Source organism: Pristis pectinata, chromosome 11 (assembly GCF_009764475.1).
Source record: "Pristis pectinata isolate sPriPec2 chromosome 11, sPriPec2.1.pri, whole genome shotgun sequence".
In the NCBI taxonomy this organism is placed as follows: domain Eukaryota; kingdom Metazoa; phylum Chordata; class Chondrichthyes; order Rhinopristiformes; family Pristidae; genus Pristis; species Pristis pectinata.
This window is the reverse complement of record NC_067415.1, coordinates 5,784,419-5,807,923: the sequence shown is the minus strand read 5'-3', so window position 1 is coordinate 5,807,923 and position 23,505 is coordinate 5,784,419. Positions and strand designations below refer to the sequence as shown.

Below are 23,505 nucleotides of genomic sequence, written 5' to 3'. Positions count from 1 at the left end.
AAAGTAATCAGTAATCCTGTCACACAGATTTTTTTCCCCCCAATAACATTCTTACTACTGATGTTAGGCTCACAGGTCTGTAATTGCCAGGTGTTTCCCTGCTGCCCACACTTGCTATCCTCCAGTCATCTGGTGACTCACTTGTGGCCAGTGAAGATATAAAAATCCCCAGCAATCTCCTGCCCTGCCTCTTCATGATGACATGATTAATGCTGAATTGTTGTGCAATTCAATTGTATTCTTTAACTGAAACAATCCTCAACTGTCACCAAAGACTCTTGCAAATTTCTATAGATGTACAGTGGAGAGCATTCTGACTGGTTGCATCATAGACTGGTTGTATCATAGCCTGGTATGGAGGCTTCAATGCACAGGATCACAAGAGGCTGCAGAGGGTTGTAGACTCAGACAGCTCCATCGCGGGAACAACCCTCCCCACCATCGAGGGCATCTTCAAGAGGTGTGCCTCAAGCCGGCAGCATCCATCACTGAGGACCATCACCAACTGGGCCATGCCCTCTTCTCGTTACTACCATCGGGGAGGAGGTACAGGAGCCTGAAGACCCACACTCAGCGATTTAGGAACAGCTTCTTTCCCTCCACCATCAGATTTCTGAACGGTCCATGAACACTACCTCGTTATTCCTTTTTTTTTGCACTATTTATTTATTTTGTAATTTGTAGTAATTTTATGTTGCAAAACAACAAATTTCACAACATACACGTCAGTGATAATAAACCTGATTTTGATTCTTCTGCAAGTTCACAAAATTGCAACTCTAGTTAACAACTATCTTTTTCCCATTACAATGCCAAAACTGTGCACGCTTTTGAACCAGGTACACCACTATATTTTGACTTTTGAAAAGACAATCTACTGCTTTTATTGCTTTGTTCCAGAAGGCACCAAAACACTTGCATGTGCAAGACTGCTGGAACATTCTTCACATATCCCAGCGTGAAAAGCAAATCCCAACCTTTTTTCTTCAACCAGATCAGGGACCCAAAATAATAATAGAAAATGCTGGATACACTCAGCAGGTCAGGCAGCACTTGTGGAAAGAGAATCAGAGTGAACATTCCAAATTCTGCCTCCCATATCCTAACTCATAACAACTCCTGTTCACTAAACACCCATTTACTTGTTGAATTACACTGACTACTGATCAGCTATGTGTTGAATTTTAAATTGTCAGTCTTGTGCTCAAATTCCACAATGGCTTTATTAACATATCTGAAGTCTCCAGAGGAAGATCCTCAGAAGATCTCCAGTGAATTCTAGATGTTTTGCCCCCATTTTCCCATTACCTGCCTAAGCCCTATACTGTGCATTAATCTCTCAACCTCTCACTCTTTACCAGTCACTCTTCAATAGTTTGGCTGCATGGCTAAACTTTTGATCAGATCTAATATTTCCTTTTATTGCTCTTTGCCATATTTTGGAATATCATTGCTGCTGTGAAGTCTCTCGAAACATTTTTTCAAAACAAAAAGTACCATACAAATTCAATCAGCTGTTGTCAGTTCATCTGAGAAGTCACTTGCAGCACCTGTCAGTGGACAGTGATTGCAGAAAGAAGATCCAACGTTTTCTCCTCCCTATCCTGAGGTGCTAAAGAAAACTGGTATGATCTCCTTCATCCAGCTAAGATCTATTTAATCTGTACAGCTAGAATTTAAACATTATCTAAATGGAATCTGAAACTTGCTTTCCCAATTATTTAGCAATAGAACCATAGAACAATACAGCACAATACAGGCCCTTCAGCCCACCATGTTGTGCTGACCTTCAAACCACTCCTAAGACTATCTAACCCCTTCCATTTTCCATTCCATAGTTACCATTTTCCCCCTCAAAAGCATGTAAAATCCATTATATTCCCTAATTTTTTTTAACAAAATCGTTCAATCCACTGTCTCACTGTAGCAGATTGACAATAACTACACACATTAAAGGAAATCTCAATGTCAAGGAGGGAATGCAAAGTTGCAAAGTTATTGCAGAGAGGGATAATATCGGGCTGGATTCCAAACTACACTACCTATGCTTGACTCTTTGGCTGCCTTAAATTATTGTTCAACAGCATTCCACTAAACTGACTCCTTTTATAAATGTGACATCCTTCAGCAACAATTAACGATGCTTACTACACTCAAACTGCAGTATCTCCCCTATGTCACTAATTTTACTTCAGGTTTTCTGTGCATATGCCAATCTTGCATAAGTGCATTAGTCACACAACTTGCGTTTATTTAACACCTTAAAGACAGTAAAATATTTCAGGAATGTTATCAGATAAATGCCAATACTGTACCAAAGGAGGAGACATCAGGTTGAGAGAAAAAAAAGAAAGATAAAGAAAGAGAACAAGAACTACAGGGTGGGAGTTTCAGAGCTAAGGTCTGGCTGCAGGTATACAACTGTACTTAGATTGCATTTATGGCCAGTCCAGTGAGATTCTCCTCTCATATCGGTGTAGGTCCACCATGATTTCTTAATTCGACCATCACTATACATGCAAAACCAACAACAGAAGCTTCTGAATCAGACCTGAATTAGCATTGGCCAATTTTTTTTAAAAAAAAGTAATAAACACTCAAGTTAAAAGTGGCATCCTGATCCAATTTAATGGATCCAGATGTTAAAGCATAGGGTAGATACTTGCATTTTCTTGGGTCTATCACTGATATTGATTGTTAACAGGAAGATTGTTAGTCTCATTGCAAGTAATACAGGAATATCCAAATAAGTTTGGTCAGAAAGGCAGTCAGGAAACTAAAGCTTAAACAAATGAACTAAACATTCGATAGTCATGAAGCTGCTCACCTGCATTTCATATTTCAGTGTCATGTGGAAGCACCACGACCCTATTCCCACAGCTGAAACAAGAATAAAATTAAAAGATTAAGAAATACGGTGTTATATGGACACAGTTCATATTCAAAAGCTGCATAGAAGATGGCAAGTTATTTAAAATAAATAGCTTCATACATGTTCATCAATCAGAAAAGATTTTGACAATGTAAAAAATCTTTAGCCTTTTGTAATTTTGCCAAATTCAATCTTATTATACCCCCATATATAAAAAAAAGTTAATCCTAAATACGGGCGTTATCTGCCATACCACACAACCACATGTCTGTGGCACGAAAACATGGGCACTCAACCCTTATCTTTAATTACTTCATCTTTGCAAAGGGCAGGGTCATGCAGAAGAGCATGTGGCAACAACGTCAAAACACCAACTCGCCAATCATGATTGCAATCGAATCTTCATACTGATAACAAAATGTTCCTCCATTAATTGGGCAAATTCCTTTTGGCTACCTGTCAAAGATCAGCACAGTGGTGATCTAAAAAACGTATTGCAATTTAAGATAAGACAAGATATCTTTATTAGTCACATGTACATCAAAACACACAGTGAAATGCATCTTTTGCTTAGAATGTTCTGGGGGCAACCCACAAGTGTCGCCACTCTTCTGGCGCCAACACAGCGCGCCCACAACTTCCTAACCCCTACGTCTTTGGAATGTGGGAGGAAACTGGAGCACCCGGAGGAAACCCACGCAGACAGAGGGAGAACGTACAAACTCCTTACAGACAGCGGCCGGAATTGAACCCAGGCCGCTGGCACTGTAATAGCATTACGCTAACTGCTACACTACTGGTTTCAAATGAATTGTCAGCACAGTATCCCCAGAGCCTTTCCTATGAGGAACATTTCCCCAAGTTCAAACTCCCCCATCCCTCCCATAACTAATCCTGAATTTCTGCTAATTGTCAGTCGGCAGAGAATACCAAGGAGTTTATCTCAACTTTAGTTTAATTCTTTTACATCTTCTTTCCCCACCCACCCCCCGCCCCAACCAAACCCCATTTATCCCCAGTATTCACCAGCACTTTAACAGCTAATGCTGGGCTTGCACTTTCAAACACTGTATTTCAGTAAAGCTCCCCTCTCTCCTTGGCATATTCTCTCTTCCACCCCACCCCCCACATCAACAATACCAAGTACTTAACCATACCCTTTTTCTTGTTGAAAATCATAATAGAACCTATTCATTTGCTACTAAATTGTTTGCACTCGCAATCTAATTACCCATTTATGTTAAATAGATTCTTTTGAAAGAGGGTCTGTGAGAGTTTTTGGCAGATGTGCCGCAGTCATACCATCCATCTTAATGAGCGAAGGGATTTTTCCCTCACACTCCTTCCAACACCAACAGCATGAGCTTTCACTCACACTTGTTTCTCCAACACTGAGAATCTTTTAGAGGCAGGGGATAAAGCAACATTGCAGCCATTCATTTTTTTCCTGGGCATTAACCTAGCACACACTTCTCTAATATCAGGGACTGGAATGCACAAAGATCATGGGTCAGAAACATAATGCCTGCTACACGATGTAGGCAGAAGGACAGGTGTCAGGGACTGTACCTAAAATAAGTATGCACCTAATGCCAATCTGAAGCTCAGAATGCAAAACCTAACCCAGATCAAAATGAGGCCAACTAATTCCCTTTATAAAGGACCACAGTGTGCCACAAAAATGAAAGTCTATACAATATTATGTCCTGGGGTTTGAGATAGGCAGCAGTAAATAGAGGATATCACTGGCAGTGGTAGGCAGTTGAAGATGTGAAAAGGAAGTGTGAATATCAGGAGAATTAGAATGAGTTAATGAGGGAACAGGACAGTTCACATTTAATGTGCTCTCTAATTTACACAGACAAGGGGTGGTGGAAGGGCTTTAAAATTATGTTGGAATTCAACAGGTAGCATAATGAAAGTGTTTCTGCTAATGGCCATTCAAAACTAAACGGCCACTAATGAATCCAACAAGTAATTCTGGAGAAAATTCTTTATTCAAAGAGCGGTGAAAATCTGCGACCCGACATCACAAAGAGTGATTGCACTTGTTACGGACTCAGTGAAAGTCCCTTTAAGATAGAGAGTGTGTGTATGTGTGTGTGGGGCGTGCTTACGTCAATAGAAGATAAAGGACGTAATGACGTTGTTGAAGTAAGAAGAAGAAGAAGAAGAAAGAGAGAGAGAGAAGGGAGAGAGACACCAGCCTGCTTGTTTTCTCTATCGATGGATGAGAAACAATAACTGTGTTTGCCACTGAAATCCATGTATGGAAGTTGGAAGTAATCCGGTGGAGTTCACTTTGTTGCTGACCTGTAGAAGGAAACAGGTATTTGTATGTGGACGACCACGGTTCGGATGCTTTTCGGGGTGAGGAAGTCACTACCGAGTAAACACTGAAGTGTCGTTTGGGTTCCATCGTGGAACATTTGGATTTCGTATGTACTCTCTCTATGTTTTTCTACATCTACATCTTATCTTCAGACAACGGTGGTTGTTGAAGAAGCCCTTGCTCATGTTTCACCTTATGGCTTGCGGAACTGAACTTTAAGAACCATTCAGGAACTGGGAGTTTTGGACTTTGTCACACACACACACGACGAGTTTAGTTTTGGGGTTAACGTTCGAGGTTTAACATTTTTGAATTCTAACATACTAACATTTTTATTTTTATTTTACGTATTATCATAAGTAGTGATTAATAAAATAGTTTTTAACACTGAATCATGCTCAGTGTGTTTCTTTTGTTCGGCCTCTAATCTCTTTTCCTCTTGTTCGGCCTCTAATCTCTTTTGCTCTCGTTCAGCCTCTATCTTTAACTGGGTTTGCTCTCGTTCGGCCTCTATCTTTGCCAGCTGCACCTGTGCCTCAGAAATTGCTATTTCACTGCCAGGAAACTGTTTTAACACTTCCTTCTCAAACACCTTCTTTTCCACATAATGGCCAGCTATCAGTCTCTGAATATCTGCCTTTCTCATAGACTGCTTTACTTCTGTAAGGTTTAGCCTTGTAGCAATCTTTATCAGATCATCCTTTTTCGCCACCTCCAATCCCTTTTGGGTTGGTGACTCCAAAAATGCCTTAATATCCATTGCTGCTGGTTTCCACACACACAAGCCAATTAAAAAGAATTTATCAGACCTCCCTCAAAAATCTTTGGATTGAATCTCGAACAAATCTCGTCAATCTGGGGAACGATCCCAGATGACACTCGTTAACCTTGGGAACTATCCCGGACGAGCCCCCAATTTTGTCACAAACCAGCAACAAAAGAAACACACTGAGCATGATTCAGTGTTAAAAACTATTTTATTAATCACTACTTATGATAATACGTAAAATAAAAATAAAAATGTTAGTATGTTAGAATTCAAAAATGTTAAACCTCGAACGTTAACCCCAAAACTAAACTTGTCATGTGTGTGTGTGACAAAGTCCAAAACTCCCAGTTCCTGAATGGTTCTTAAAGTTTAGTTCCGCAAGCCATAAGGTGAAACATGAGCAAGGGCTTCTTCAACAACCACCGTTGTCTGAAGATAAGATGTAGATGTAGAAAAACATAGAGAGAGTACATACGAAATCCAAATGTTCCACGATGGAACCCAAACGACACTTCAGTGTTTACTCGGTAGTGACTTCCTCACCCCGAAAAGCATCCGAACCGTGGTCGTCCACATACAAATACCTGTTTCCTTCTACAGGTCAGCAACAAAGTGAACTCCACCGGATTACTTCCAACTTCCATACATGGATTTCAGTGGCAAACACAGTTATTGTTTCTCATCCATCGATAGAGAAAACAAGCAGGCTGGTGTCTCTCTCCCTTCTCTCTCTCTCTTTCTTCTTCTTCTTCTTCTTACTTCAACAACGTCATTACGTCCTTTACCTTCTATTGACGTAAGCACGCCCCACACACACATACACACACTCTCTATCTTAAAGGGACTTTCACTGAGTCCGTAACACACTGAATAGTGGACGTGGATTAGAAAGGTAGGAAGAAGTTAGTATAGATCCATAGGGCCAAATAGCTTGTTTGTATGCAGTTAATTCTATGTAAATAATATTGATAGGTATTAAGCTAAGGAGGAGAAGTAAGGCGGATGAGAAACAAGTTAAGGATGTGATAGCACTGGAGAGGGTACAGAGGAGATTCACCAGTATGTTGCCTGGGATGGAGGAGCGGTTCAGTTATGAGGGGAGACCGGAGAGGTTAGGTTCGTTTTCCCTGGAGTGGAGGGGGTTAAAAAGGGGACATGATTGTGGTATACAAAATTATGAGGGGTATAAACAGTGTAGACTGCAGGAAACTTTTCCCATATCAGGGGCGGATAAAACTAGAAGACAAAGATGCAGGGTAAGGAGTAAGAGATTTAAAAGGGTGGCCTTTTTTAACCCAGAGAATGGTGAATACCCAGAACAGGCTGCCTGTGAGAGAAGTGGAAGCAGAGTTATCTAGATGAGCACTTGAATTGCCTAGGCACTGAAGGCTGGAAGATGGGATTAATAGGGGTGGGTCCCCACTGGTCAGCATGGAACATAATGGGCTAAATCGCCTGTTTCTGTCCTGGATGACACTATGACTCTATAAATAGGCATACTTCAATTGACATTAACTACAACCTCCATCTAATGACTTCTCCTAAGCACATATACTGATTATCAATGGCCTGTTCACGTTTCCAGATTAAACACAGGAATCTACTCAAAGTTAACTTTTCCAGCAGAAAAATACTTACCACCCACAGCTCCATAAACTACGTAATTATCAATTCTCAATTTGTCTATCAATCCTAGGTAATTCTTACACTCATTTTAAAGGAATCCAATAAGGTGGCAGGAGGACTGCTTATAAACAATGAACAAAAGGGAGTTGTTTTTCCCCACTAAAATACACAAGGACAAATAGATGAGGTTTTAAAAGGTATTAAAAGTTTAAGAATGGTAAATGGTAAAAGATGTACCAGTAACAAGAAGAAACCAATTGATGATTATCACCAGAAAAAACTGGGCAAGCAGGGAAGCAAGAATTTTCTTTTTCATACAAGAGGGTTTACGTGACATTCAAAAGGGAATTGAATTCACGTTTGTACAAGACAGATTCTGTATAAAGCCAAAGACTAGATAAATTGCATTAGAATTGATAACACCAGTTCAAGGGCCAACACCACCAGAGGCATGATGGAATGATTAATCTCCTTGGGTAATGTTCCTCAACGAAGATATTGTCCTCTGGTGGTGTTGGTTCCAACATTGTCATTGGAGGTAATGATTTGCCTTTATATTGTTCCATAACTTGTCAATGCTGCACTGTTGCATGAATCAAAGTCTACAATCTTCACTGTGTTAAGGCAGCAACCTGGCAGAAATTTCTTTTTCAAACTTTATTTCCGAGTCTAAGCCAAGTTGGCTGTACAACAAGGCGCCCAAGAGATTTAAATCCATCAAATGTCTGGCACGCAAACAGTAAAACATAAGCAATAACACAAATCCCTCTTGATAAGGTTGGATGCTGCAAAATATTTTGAGTACTATTTTCAATTAAAATGGAAACCAGCAGAGAAAGTTTGATGAGCAAGATGACTGAGATGGAGGGGCAGGAAATTCTAGGAAGAATTCAAGCTCTTACTTGTTTGGCCATTAATAAAAAAGAATATAGCATGTCTGGCATGGATTCAAGAAATATACGAAGAATGTGGTAGCTCTTTGACATCACAGCTACAAACAAATAACTTCCCATCTCTTTATCATTCCTATTAATCATGTCTTAAAAAAAAACAACTTTGATATCATCACTGCCTCTTCAGCAAATTTGCAATACCAAGTGCAACAGGAAGATCTATCAAACCTCCTTCTTGTGAAATATCAGACTACAGGAGGAATTTTCCAAACTAGTGAGAAAGGTCAACAGCTTCTAAGTTTGCTCAAAATCCTGAAATAATCAAGTGGAAGCAATGCTCTACTAATAGGAAACTACTTAAACTACAACCAATGTCAGCTCAAACTCTAATCAAGCTGCAGTAAGCTTGTGCTTTTGTGTGGGCTCAAAAGCCAAGTCAAAGCCATTTTCAACTCATTCACTGAAGCATACAAGAGGATGGGTATTACACTCAACATCCGGAAGACAAAAGATGCTCTACCGACCTGTGCTCACCTAACAACACCGCCCTCCCAAAATAAAAGTTCACCATGATATCCTGGAAAATATGCATCACTTCTCATATCTTGGGAGGTACCTCCATAGATGCTGCCTGACCTGCTGAGTTCCTCTAGCTTTTTGTGTGCATTACATTGATGTGTCAGCACAGTTAACAGCAGTTGATCAAGATCTCAAATCTGGAACAGAACTCATGGTCTACCAGGCAGCAGTGATCCCTGCTCTGGAGCATAGGAGTATTGGTATATTATTGTCACTTGTACTAAGGTACAGTGAAAAACTTGTCCTGCACACTGATCATACAGGTATGCTATATGCCCTTCCTATATGCTCTGGAGAACTGGACTACCTACAGCAGTCATTTAAGCCACTGGGAAGGTAGCATTAAATGCTGCCTCCATGAAATCTTCCAAATCCACAGGAAGGATAACCATATCAACATTAGCTTCCTCTCCCAGGCCAACATCCTTGGTATTACAGCCCTAATTACACCTAGTCAGGAACGCAAGAAGCTGCAGAGAGTAGTGGACTCAGTCCAATACATCACAGGCACATCTCTCCCCACCATAAGTAGGATTGACAGGAGGTGCTGTCTCAAGAAGGCAACATCCATCATCAAAGATCCCCACCATCCCGACCAATGCAATCTTCTTGCAGCTACCATCGGGCAGGAGGTACAGAAGCCTGAAGTCCCACACCACTAGTTTCAAGAACAACTATTTCCCTTCAACCATTCTTGAACCAACTGGCACAATCCTAATCACGCCAGCATAGCAACACTATGACTACTGTGATCACTTTGTACCAAAATGGACTGGTTTTTTCACTATAAATTTAAATTTTAAACTAAATTGGTTTATTATCACACGTACCAAGGTACAGTGAAAAAATTGTCTTGCATATCGTCCATACAGATCATTTCATTACAACAGTGCATTGAGGTAGTACAAGTAAAACAATAACAAAATGCAGAATGAAGTGTTACGGTTACCAAGGAAGTGTACTGCAGATAGACAATAAGGTGCAAGGTCATAACGAGGTAGATTGTGAGGTCAAGAGTATTATTAGCATCTTATTGTACTGGGGACCATTCAATAGTCTTATAACAATGGGATAAAAGCTGTCCACAAGCCTTGGTGATACGCGCCTTCAGGCTTTTGTATCTTCTGCCCGTGGGGGGAGGGGGGGGGAAGAAGAGAGAATTGTTCAAATGTTCTAATTATATTCTTGTAATTGTGTTCTTACTTTATGTTTAACGTATGTCTTTCTTGTGAATGTTGCATATATGATGCTCTGTGCCTGTGATGCTGCAAGTAAGTTTTTCATTGCACCTGTGCACACATGGACTTGTGCGTATGACAATAAACTTGACTCTGACTTTAGTCAGTTCAGTTGGGCAGACCACATTGCTTGCATGTCCAACACCAGATTTCAGAAATACACTCTGTTCACAGCTCTGTCACAGGAAGAGATTACCAGCTGTATGTCCATAAAGCCTCCTTGAAGAAATACAACATTCTCAAACTTCAGAATCAGATTTATTATCACTGACATATAACGTGAAATTTGTTGTTTTGCAGCAGCAGTACAGTGCAGTGCAAAGACATAAAAATCCAGAAATTACAAAAACAAATATTGGAAGAAAAAAAATAACGAGGTAGCATTCATGGACACTTCAGAAATCTCATAGCAGAGGGGAAAAAGTTATTGGTGAATCATTGAGTGTGGGTCTTCAGGCTCCTGTACCACTTCCTCGATGGTAGTAACGAGAAGAGGGCATGTCTGGGGTAGTGAGGGAATTAATGATGGATGCCGCCTTCTTGAAGACATCCTTGATGGCGGGGAGGGTTGTGTGCGTGATAGAGCTGGCCGAGTCTACAACCCTCTGCAACCTCTTGCGATCCTGTGCATTGGAGACTCCATACTTCTGGGGAATCCCTGACCCATGACTGTTCAAAATGGAGAAGGGACACCTGGGATGTTATTGAGGACTGTTTATGCATCAAGAGCACCCAGAAGCCCAGAGTAAACAGGGAAGGAACTGATCATCTAACAAACTACTCATCCATCAACCCAGTCAGGCCTTAACTGTAGGGGAGTCTGCGGTTCCCACATTGACCTCATCAGTCAACTCAGAACAAGAGTGGACACAAATTCCTTAGTCCTGAAGGACTGCCCAAGTTGAACACCTAGTGCCTAACTATTCGATGAACCTTTCATTCTTTCTCCCTGGGCTTTTTTTTATTTCTTCCAGAGGCACCACTTTCATTGGGATATTGTGTCATATGTTGCAAAATATTATCAGCACTTACCCAAGTGTTCATTATACTTACACGAGCTTCCAGCATGTGCAACTGCATTATCAATTATACACTAACGAGGAGGAATTTCTTTAGCTAGAGGGTGGTGAATCTGTGGAATTCATTGCCACAGATGGCTGTGGAGGCCAAGTCATTGGGTATACTTAAAGTGGAGGTTGATAGATTCTTGATTAGTAAGGACGTCAAAGATTCAAGGGAGAAGGCAGGAGAATGGGGTTGAGAGGGAAAAATATATCAGCCATGATCGAATGGCAGAGCAGACTCAATGGGCCGAATGGCCTAATTCTGCTCCTGTGTTTCATGGTGCACTAGCTGAAACATTAACCATTTCTCTTTTCACAGATGCTGCCTGACTTGCTGAGTTTTTTCAGCAGTTACTGTGTTTATTCTTGACTATACAGTTATAAAGCATACCCAAGTGGAGCATGGATTATGTTCTCATCCCACTTTACCATTGGGTAGGTGGGCTGAGGAAAGGCAAACAGAATTTAATTCACATAAGCGCGAAGTGTTACATTTTGGAAGGACAAATCAAGGTAGGACTTTTACATTGAACGGAAGGACCCTGGGTACTGTTGTAGGACACAAGGACCTTGGAGTACAGGTGCATAGTTTCCTTAGAGTCACAGGTAGACAGGGAAGAGAAGGTGGCTTTTGGCATGCTGGCCTTCATCAGTCGGGGCACTGAATATGGAAGTGGGGATGTTATGTTGCAATTGTACATGATGTTAGTGAGGCCACACTTGGAGTAGTGTGTTTCAGTTTTGGTCACCCTGTTATAGGAAGGATGTGAACAACTGGAAAGAGTGCAAAAAAGATTTACAAGGATGTTGCCAGGACTTGAGGGACTGAGTTATAGGGAGAGGTTAGACAGATTGGGCCTTTACTCCTTGGAGTGTTAAAGACCAAGGGGTGATCTCACAGAGGTATATAAAATCATGAAGGGCATAGATTGGATGAGTGGTTTTTTTTTCCAGGGTTGGGGATTTAAAAACTAGAGGACATGGTTACAAGGTTTCAGGTGAAAGGTTTAATAAGAACCTGAGGGGAAACCTTTTTTTGATATACTGTATGTACGTATGTACATATAGACACACACATGCACGCAGATGGTGGTAGATATATGGAACCAGCTGCCAGAGGAAATGGGTGAGGCCGGTACATTAGATACATTATGTGGACAGGTATATGGATGACAGGAGTTTAGAGGGATATGGACCAAGTGCTGGTTGGCACAGACAAGTATGGGCCGAAGGGCCTTTTTCTATGCTGTATGAATCTATGACTCTATGACATTCCATGAAGGGATTGTAGCCAATTTTACCGGGGAGTGTAGCATCCCAACATTTGACGTGGTTATGAAAGCAGACCTTTTCCCCAGCACCCTCTTCCACCCATCCTTGTGCTTTAGTGGCCATAACAAAAAATCTTAACTAGCAACTAGAGAAACAAAATAACCATTGCACAAAGATCAAATTTTGGACCAGCTTTGTGCTGCCTTTGGAGGAGCAAATAACAATGTTCTTCAACAGACATGTGGCCAGACTTTTGTTTTAAATAAAGGTATGTTAGTGGCCATTAATAGAACTCTAGTCCATCAATCCAGAAGTCCGGAAGATTTGTTGGAATTCTTTATAATACAAAGGAGAGAGTGACGGAGCCAGCAAGGTGCTCAGCTATTCAGGTTTCTACCGATGGTAGAAAATTTGGGTTGTATGTACACAGTCTCTGAAGGTGTCAGAACAAATCTACAATAGATATATTTGGCTTTATGAACAGTGAAACAGAGCATAAAAGCAAGAACTCTTTGGGTAGATAAGGGTGAATGCACACAGTCTTTTTCCCCAGAGTTGGGGAAATCGAGAAGTGGAGCGTCACAGCATGGGTTTGGGGTGAGGGGAGAGATTTAATAGGAACCTGAGGAGCAACTTTGCCACCCAGAAGGTAGTCAGCAGATGGAACAAGCTGCCAGAATAAGTGGTTGAAGCAAGTACATTAACAACATTTAAAAGATACTTGGACATAGATAGGAAAGGTTTGGGAGGGATAGGAGCCAAACATGGGAAAATGGGGCTAGCTTAGAAGGGCATTTTAGTTGGCACAGACCAGATGGGCCAAAGGGCCTGTTTCTGTGCTGTACGACGCTATTTCTGTGTATCAAGGTTTCTGAATGAATTGCTACCAAGATGGAAGACTTCAATTATATGAGAAATTGGAGATGCTAAGACCCCATCCACCCGGGACATTCTCTCTTCTCTCCTCTTCCATCGGGTAGAAGATACAGGTGCTTGAGGGCACGTACCACCAGACTTAAGGACAGCTTCTACCCCACTGTGATAAGACTATTGAACAGTTCCCTTATACAATGAGATGGACTATGACCTCACGATCTACCTTGTTGTGACCTTGCACCTTATTGCACTGCACTTTCTCTGTAGCTGTGACACTTTGTACTGTTATTGTTTTTACCTGTACTACATCAATGCACTCTGTACTAACTCAGTGTAACTGCACTGTGTAATGAATTGACCTGTACGATCAGTTTGTAAGACAAGCTTTTCACTGTACCTCGGTACAGATGACAATAATAAACCAATACCAATCGTGTAGGAAAGGTTAAGGGAAAGTCCGATGCAGGATTTCAAAATGAGAGGAAACATTAATAAACAATACCCAGTGATAAAAGGCTCAGTAACTAAAGAACACAAATATAAAGGACATCAGCAAAACAACATGATGCAAGTTATGACAATCTGGAATGCAGTACCTGGAAAGGATGGCAGAAATAGATTCCAGCGTGATTGGCAGATGAGGTAGATTTTGCACGCCTGAGATGAAGCAGCAGCAGAGGGAAAGAACTATGCAGTTAGTTCGAAATAGCACAATGAGCCCTTTCTGTCCTGTACTGTTTGATAATTCTATTTGAAAAACTGTAGCAGGGAATGTTATTGACAAATAAGAATCAAAGTCTTTGCTGAAATCAAAAGTGAATAAAATTAATTCTTTGAACAGCACATGTCCCAGTCATGGATCAAACAATTAGATCTGGGTTCCAATTTTAATGGAAGTACATTCACACACTGTAATTTATTAGAGAATGTATTAAAGAACACTGCAATTCTTAGGCGATCAGAGCCGTTTTGTTCACAGCAAGTTCCTACAAAGGCAGAGTGGTAACTGACGCAGTTTTGATCACTGTGCATATTTGCATCTTCAGTCTGTACCTGTCCATCAGAACAGGTAAATGGAAGACCCGTCTATCACATTCAAAAGATTCCATGACTGACAATTGAAGTCTCACAGTAACTCAACATAGTAACAATCCAGATTAAATTTTCAAACCGCACAATGGCCTTTGAATTCTAAAATCTCCTGAATCAGAATCAGATTTATTACTACTGACAGATGAAATTTGTCATTTTGCAGGAGCCGTACGGTGCAAAGACATAAAATTACTATAAATTACAAAATAAATAGTGCAAAAAATAAGGAATATTGAGGTAGTGTTCATAGGTTCATAGACCGTTCAGAAATCGGATGGCGGAAGGGAAGAAACTGTTTCTGAATCATTGAGTGCGAGGCGCAAGGTCACTGGCAGATTAATCAAGATGCTGTGGACAAACTCCATCCATTGTTTGCAAGATGAGTAAAAAGTGCAAATCTACCTCTAATTTGGCAGCAGTCCTCAGAGAAGCCAGAATAGGTGCTGTGAAAACATCACTGATGTGGAATGACCAGAAGAACCAGTCTGGACTGCATTCTCATTGCACAGCATTCTATACTTAGATGAAGAGCAGCAAGACACACAGAAAATTTATTGGCACACAAAACATGTAGAAGGATAGCAGACCCATAGTGTTTACCCTATCAATTAGGCAATATAATCTGATGCCCCTCCCACTCAGTAGTAATGGCAGCTCTTCAAACAGGCAACATATAGTGGAGCAAGTTTTCAACAAGGAAGCTGACAAGATTAGTTGGGGAGAAGAGGAAAGAGTCTTACCAATGACACCTACACTTCACACTGCCTCGGGAAAGCAACCAACACAATCAAGGACCCCTCCTATGCCAGTCATTCCTTCTTCTCCCCTTTCGTCTGGCAGAGAATACAAAAGCTTAAAAGCATGTACTCCCAGATAAGGACAGCTTCCATCCCGCTGTTATCAGACTCTTGAACGGACTTATCATAAGCCAAAGATGAATTCTTGATCTCCTGACCTATCTCGCCGTGGCCCATGCACTTTATTCGTTTACCTGCACTGCACTTTCTCTGTAGCTGCAACACTATATTCTCCTTTCTGTTTTCTTTTTACAACCTCAATGTTCTCATGTATGGCATGATCTGCCTGAATGGCACGCAAAAAGTCTTTTCACTATATCCCCGTATACGTGACAATAAACCAATACCAAGAGGGTAGGAGAGGCAATTGGGTTTCATGTTCATAAAGTAGCAATGCCTAGTCCCTCAGTGGTCTGTCACGAGGATGCCAAAATAGCCACAGAGGAAAGCTGCTGACTTAACTAAGGAGGAGTCAATACTGGGACAACAGGAGAAGAGTAGAATCGCTGAATCTTACAGCACAGAAATGGGCCTAACTGTGATGCCTATCTATGCTAATCCCATCTGCCTGCATTAGGCCCGTATCCCTCTATGCCTTTCCTATCCAAGTACCTGTCCAAATGCCTTTTAAATACAATATACACCCCTGGCAGCCCATTCCAGATATTCTCCACCCTCTGTATGAAAAAAGTTGCCCCTTAGATCTCCTTTAAATTGCTCCCCTCTCACCTTAAAACTGTGCCCTTTAGTTTGAGACTCCCCTGCCCAGGGAAGAAGATTGTGACCACCTGTGCCCCTCCTAAATTTATATACCTCTATAGAGATTACCCCATCATTATCCCATGTTCCAGTGAGAATAAACCCAAGATTCAAGATTTGCTTTATTGTCATTTCTCTGAGTATTTACATACACAAAAAAATGAAATACTGTTTCTCACCAGCTCATATCAGTGCAACAAAAAGAACAGCCTATCCTATCTCCCTTTATAACTACAGCCCTCCATCCTGGTGAATCTCCTTAGCACCATCTACGCTACAACAACTTTCCTGTCGTGTGGTGACCAGGACTGTACTCAAAACTGAAAGTGCAGTTTAACTAACGTTTTGTACATGACACCTCAACTCTTGCACTCAATGCCTCAACCTATGAGAGCAAGCGTACCTTTCTCATTACCCTATCCACCTGTGTCCCCATTTTCAGGGAGCTATGGACTTGCACCCCAAGGTCTCTTTACATATCAACGCTCTCAAGGTCCCTGCCATTTACTTTATATGTCTTCCCAGAATTGGAGTTCAAGGTGCAATACCTCACACTTATTTGGATTAAATTTCATCTGCCACTGCTCTGCCCAACCTTCCAGCTGATCTACGCCCCGCTGTATCCTTAGACAACCTTCATTACCTACAAACAACAAATGTCCCAGCATCAATCCCCGTTGTAAACCACTAGTTATGGACTTCCCAACAGAACAACACTCATTGACCACTACCCTCTGCCTCCCATCACCAAGCCAATTTTGGGTCCAGTTTGCCAAAACTCCCCGGATCCCATGTTCTTTAACCTTTAGTAGGAAGTCAAGTTTAAGGGTTGGGGGCAGTTGATTTTTTTTTGAATAAGGAAGAGAGTAAACAACAGAAATAAGAAGATGCACGACAACACTGGAGTGGGGGAAATATAGGAAAGACAAAGTTAGTTTGGAATAAAAAGTGGAAATCGAAGTGAAGAGCTCAGGTCTGGAGTGGGAGCCAAAATACACACAACTGTGAAGAAAGAACTTGTTGCATTGGCCTCATTACTCCTCATTCTTTCAGAGGCTCATCCCACATGGAGACTTCTTACAGGGCAAACCACTTACCTCAGGAAGCAATTTAATGAACCCCCTTTGCACCCTCTCAGATAAGTAATTCGTTCTTTGGGCAAGGAGACCAAAACAGTGTAGGCTACTTCAGATAGGATCTCACCAAAGCTCTATAAAATGGTAGCAAGACCTCCTTTATCTTATTGAAGTTTTATCTGAAGTAAAAAGTGCTGTGGATAAAGAAGAACCAATGGATGTTCTACATTTGATTTCCAGGAGGAGTTTGATGAGGTACTGCAAAGATTACTGCAGAAAGTAAAGGCTAACGGTGTAGGAGGTAACAGATAAGATAAAATATCTTTATTAGTCAGGTGTACATAGAAACACACACAGTGAAATGCATTTTTTGCATAGAGTGCTCTGGGGGAGCCCACAATTGTTGCCACACTTCTGGCGCCAACATAGCATGCCCACAACTTCTTAACCCGTATGTCTTTGGAATGTGGGAGGAAACCAGAGCACTCGGAGGAAACCCACGCAGACACGGGGAGAATGTACAAACTCCTTACAAACAGTGGCCGGAATTGAACCTGGGTCGCTGGCGCTGTAATAGCGTTAGGCTAATTGCTACACTACCATTGGCCGTTAGACTGTCGGTTAACAGGAAGCAGAAAGTAGGCACAAGAACTTGTTTATCTGGTTAATAAGATGTAATGAATAATGTGCCAAGAGGATTGATGCAGGGACCTAAACCTTTTCTGAGATGGTCCTTTCGGATTTGTGATTTGCTCCACCCTGGTTTTGGGGGTTTTAATGCGACTAAAAAGGCCAATGTGGGAACTACACACAGCTCCACAGATGAGGCACATGATAACTGTCAAGATGAGCAAATGTGGTGTCCTTCTATGCACTCCCAATGCATGGACTTAATCTCAATACTATCCTGAATGCTTCTTCTCCATTTTGAGTAGTCATGGGCCAGAAGTTCCCAGGAACCAAGTGAGGATGATGTAGTTTTTCCAAGGAAGCTTTGAGCAATGTATGTCTGCACATATTTCTCTGTCTGCCTAGTAATCGTTTCCCATGACAGAGCATGAAATAATGTGTCCAACCGATGTAATTATGGCCTCAAGTGCTGGGGATGCTGGTCAGGGAGAAGTCACTAATTTTATTTCACTTACCCTGCCAGTAGATTTAGAGGATTTTGTAGTATTAGCATTGGAGGTATCTTTCCAGTGCTTTGAGGTACTGTTGTAGGTAGTCCAGGTTTCAGAAGTATAGAGGAAGACAGATTACTACTGCCCAATAGACCATTAGTTTTGTTCCAGGTCTAAGGTCTTGATCATCAAATAATGTTTTCCTCAATCAACAAAGGCTATGAATACGATGGTGAATTTCTTCATTGATGTCTGCCTTCACTGAAAGATAGCCAAAGGTGGCCTCATTTTCCAGAGTCACGTTGTGAACTAAGCACTCGACAGAGGGGCAAGTTGTTGGAGGACCTTTGTCTTCTTGAGCGTATGCTTCTGTGAATAAGTCAATGAAAGCTTAGAACTCTACCTCCAAGTGTGCACTCATTGTCTGCATAGTGCAGCTCAACTACCGAGGTAGGAGCGATCTTGGTTCTGGAACACAGTTGTCATAGGTTTAATAGTTTTCCATAAGTTCTGAAGATAAACTCCACTCTTGCAAGATTTTTTGTTGGAAGTGAGGTGCAGCATTACAAGAAAGACTAAAAAAAATGTGTCTTGGGGCACTGTTAGAGGTAAGCTTCCTTTGTGGGGTTCTTGGAGCTTCAACTTTGATCCTATTGCAACATTTCTGTTGATGCTGATCTTTTGAGGCCAGGTAGACAGAGATAGTCAAAGGAATTAGGGGGGGGTGATCAGTACAGCAGTCATTAGTACCTGTCACGGCACAAATGATGCGGACAGATGATAAAATATAACACCCAAAATTAACGTCAAACTTTCCACTGAATAAATACATTTCAATGCATCTGCAGTCCGTATCCAAGAAGGAAAAGCCTGACGGTTGTAACAATGGACAAAGACCTGCTGGACCAGAAAAAAAACTCATGTTAAGGGAAATCTAACCTCTTCCCTTATGAAAACATTAAATGTACGTGTTTGAGGTCTTTCAAGATATGTAGATGGCATCGTGCAATCCTAAAGTACAAGGATCCTTATACTAAAGATGGAACAGACTTCACCACATGGCACACTAGTGACCCAAAAATAAACAGACTTAATGCCATACCCAAAACCACAGTGAAAATTCCAAATGCTGTAGGAGTTTGACTTCAAGTCACAGTAAAACAGTAGATCTATGAGTAGGAAAGCTGGAAGAAGGTCACTGCACAAAGCCACCAGTTAAAGTGCTTCTTATTTAGGATTTGAAAACTGCAAAGATCAACAAGGCCAAGAAGAAATCTGCACATTCCGTCACTGATATTATAACATACACCACAGAAGCTCCCAATAAACTTCCCACTGGGGATACCTTGCAGTTGTATAAAATGCATTGAACACAAATTGCCTGGGCATTCTATTTTGCATTGAATTGGCTTGACCTTGGTATAGGAAACAGAGTCACACCAGACTAATTTCATAAACATTTTGTTCAAAATCTCAGTAGAGTTTCTAAAAAAAATCAAATTAGTCCATGTCAGAGGGGATAATATGGCAACTCTGCAAACTTATATACAGGCGATCCCCTCGTTACCAAGGGATTGCATTCCTAAGAAAACTGGCCGTATCGCAACTTGGTGCTGCGTGAACCCACATCATCTCTGCACGCGTTAGGAAAGACAAGTTGAAAAAAATTGTGGTGATTTATTTATTCTCACCAACCACCCCCGCCGCGCCCCCCCCCCCCCCCCCCCCCCCACACACACACAAATTCTATGAGTGAATTTTATTCAGTTTGTCTAGTTTTTGGCTATTTTGTAAGGGCGAATTTCTGTAACCCAAACCACCATTATGCAGGGGTTGCCTGTACAAGCTTCCCAAGAATTTTGAAGAGCATTATAGATGGAAATTCCTACTTCTCATTTTATGAAGATTTTAAATTTATTCAACTTTTTGAGAGATTGGTGTCGCAGGACAAGTTTTTCAATTTCCAACCCCCAACTACACCCAGGAAGGTGGTGGTGCTGAACCTTTTTGAACCACCACTGTCTTTCTGGCAAAGGTTGTTAGATAAGGAGTTCCAGGATTTACACGCAGTGATGAAATGTTGTGATATATTTCCAGGTCAAGTTGGTGTGCAAATTAGAGTGGATCTGAAGGTGGTTGAGGTACCCTGGTTGTCCTCGTCTTTCTTGATGGTAGAGACCATGGGTTTGGGAGCTGCTGTCAGAGTAGCCTGGGTGAGTAACTGCAGTGCATTTTGTAGATGATACACACTACAACCATGGTGTGATAGCGGTGGAGGGAATTGATGTGGAAGGTGATGGATGAGGTGTCAATCAAACAGGATGCTTTGCCCTGGAGGACTTTGAGCTACACACACCCAAAATACTCCTGACTTGTGCCTTATAGATGGTAGATAGGCTTTGTGATGTAAGGGTGTGAGTCGCTCACTGCAGGAATAGCCAGCCTCTAACCTACTCTTACATACAGTATGCATGTGGCTCCATGATCACCCCAAGGTGATGGTGCGAGGCAGGTACTCAGCCATAGTAATGCTATTAAATATCAAGTCTAGGCACATAGGCACTCTGTGTCATGGTCATTGTTTAGTACATGGTGTGCTATTTCTCAGCCCATGCTTGCATGTTGTATGGATCTTGCTGCATGCAGGCATGGATTGCTTTATTTACTGAGGAGTTGTGAATGGAATTGAACACTGGGGATGTTTGCTGATGACTGCACACTTCTAAACATGATGGCAAGGTCAACACTGAAGCAGCTGAAATTGGCTGGACCTAGAACAACGAACTCCTGAAGCAATGTACCATGGCCGAGATGACCAAACTCCAGCAACCATACACCTTGCACAAAGAAAGATGGTTGACTTCATCCATGACACATTTTCCCTTTGAAGCACACTGACCGCTGACTGCAGTTTTACCAAGGCTCCATGATTCCAAACTCAGACAAATGCTGTCTTGAGGTCAATGACAGTTATTCTCACCTCACTTCTGGAATTCAGCTCTGATCCACATTTTGATTAAGGCTGTCACGAAATCTAGAGCAGCGATCCTGGTAAAACTCAAACTACACATCGGTAAGCAGATTGTTGGAGAGCAAGCGGTTTTCAGTAGTAATGTCAATGATGTTGTCTATCGGTTTGCTGAGGGTTGAAAATAGATTGATTGGGTAGTGACTGGCTAGATTTTGTCCTTCTTTTGTGAAGTATTTTCTTAGGACATTCAGCCTATCGGTGTGTGAATAATCTGAAGCTTGCCCTCAGAGTAGTCACATCAGTGCCATTCTCTCATTTATGTCCATATAGCCTATTCTCTCTCATATTTTCATCAACTCCTCTCCAGTTCTCCAGCCACTCAAGTAAACCAGGAACCATTCTTACAGGAGCCAATTAACTTGCCAGCACATTGTTGGGATATAAGAAACTGAAACACTGGGGCAAAATCCATGTAGTCACTGGGACAATGTGCATATTCCACATGGACAGCAACTGTAAGCAGATGGAACCAGTCACTGGTGCAGATCAGCAGTGCAACAGTTGCTGTGCCACTCTCCACACACATGGGCTCATCTGGGCAATCTCCCGAACTGCTGGATAGATGCTAGCACTGTAACTGTATACCAGAACAACTTAGCTAAAGGTGCAGCTAGTTCTGAAGTGCCAGTCCTCAGTACTACAGTGGGGTGTTATCCTATAGCCTTTGTTGTATACAGTGTTCTCAACTGTTTACTTTTAAATCACATGGAGTGAACCAAATTGACTGAAGGCTCACCTTGATAATGGTGGGGGTCTCTAGAGGAAGCAAAAGTCAGAACCATAAGTTGATTCTGGTCACACATGCTTCAGTCTAGTATATGGGCCAGCCAGTGTTGAGGATGGGTTTGTTCTCGATGCCCCTTAGCTGCTTAACTGTCTGCCACCATTCACAATGAGCTCTGGCATGACTTTGATCCGATATATTGCGGAATTGCTTACTACTGCCTTTCTGTTTTGGCCATTTGTTACACATATAATACCAGACTGGCATCTCATTTTCAAGTACGGCCATTGCTGCTCCGAGCATGATCATCTCCACAATGAATCCAGTCTCCTGGCTTGACTTCACTGGCAGAGTGACTGACATAGTTGTCCATGAGGTTATAGATTATGGTGGTATCCACTTCCGCAGATGCCAATGATCTACAGTGCGTGTCATTGGTAACCAGATCTACTCTATCCCACTTAGCACGATTATAGTGTCCCACAATACGATGTAGGACATCCTCAATTTGAAGAAAAACTTTATCCCCACAAGGACTGTGCAGTGCTCACTTCTTCCAAGGCTCTCATAGTCTGGCAAGGACAATGTCAGAGGTTTATCCCTTGTGTTGGCTCACTGGCTAACTGCAGCAGAATCATAGATGACCCTTCTCATCCCTTCCACAATCTATTTGTCCCACTGCCATCTGGCAAGCAGTACCGGAGCATCCGGGCCAGAATTACTTGACTGTACAACAGTTTTATCCCCCCAGGGCTGTCAGGCTCCTGAATACCCTGGAGGAGGTCTCAGACAAATGCCGTGTCAAAAGTCCTGGCTTGAACAATGGTGTATAAGAACTTTGGCTGCTGCTGAACATGTTATACACTTGGGTTCTGCATTTTCTCTGTCCAATTCGGTTTTGCACTAACCCTGCAATAAATCTGTATCCTGTATATACCATTTCTTGCACTATTTGTGCTTGCACAATTTTTCTGTCTGCGTTTATTGTATGCCCTCTGTTCTATGTATGCCCTCTGTTGTGAGAGTCTGGAGAAAATGATACTTCATTCCTCCACGTGTTTTACAGCATGTGGGTGAATGACAATAAAGTACAACTTGAACTTGAGATCCAGACTGGCAGCTATGTCCTTTAGGATCTGGCCAGCTGAGTATGTACTAGGCCATTCTTGGTAAATGACACTAGAACTACCCCACCCAGAGTGTATTCTGTATCCTTGCTGTCCTCAGTGCTCGTTTCAAGTGTTGTTCAATAAGGAGGAGGAAGAAACACAGATTCCAGCTACAGGAGAATGACTGGCGGTAATCAGATTTCCTCGCCCATGTTTGACCTGATGTTCACCTGGGACTATACTCGCTGGAATTCAGAAGAATGAAAATAGAAACA

The 23,505-nt window shown here is 41.7% G+C and overlaps 1 protein-coding gene across 2 annotated transcripts in view; it reads right to left on the bottom strand.

Moving 5' to 3' along the window:
• The window catches only part of acer3 (alkaline ceramidase 3), a 169,090-nt gene that overhangs the window by 88,321 nt on the left and 57,264 nt on the right, over positions 1–23,505 (bottom strand). For both annotated transcript variants that reach the window (XM_052026076.1, XM_052026077.1), the window contains exon 3: positions 2,828–2,880. In XM_052026076.1, the coding sequence (XP_051882036.1) occupies positions 2,828–2,880 (53 nt within the window). The remainder of the gene's footprint in view (positions 1–2,827; positions 2,881–23,505) is intronic.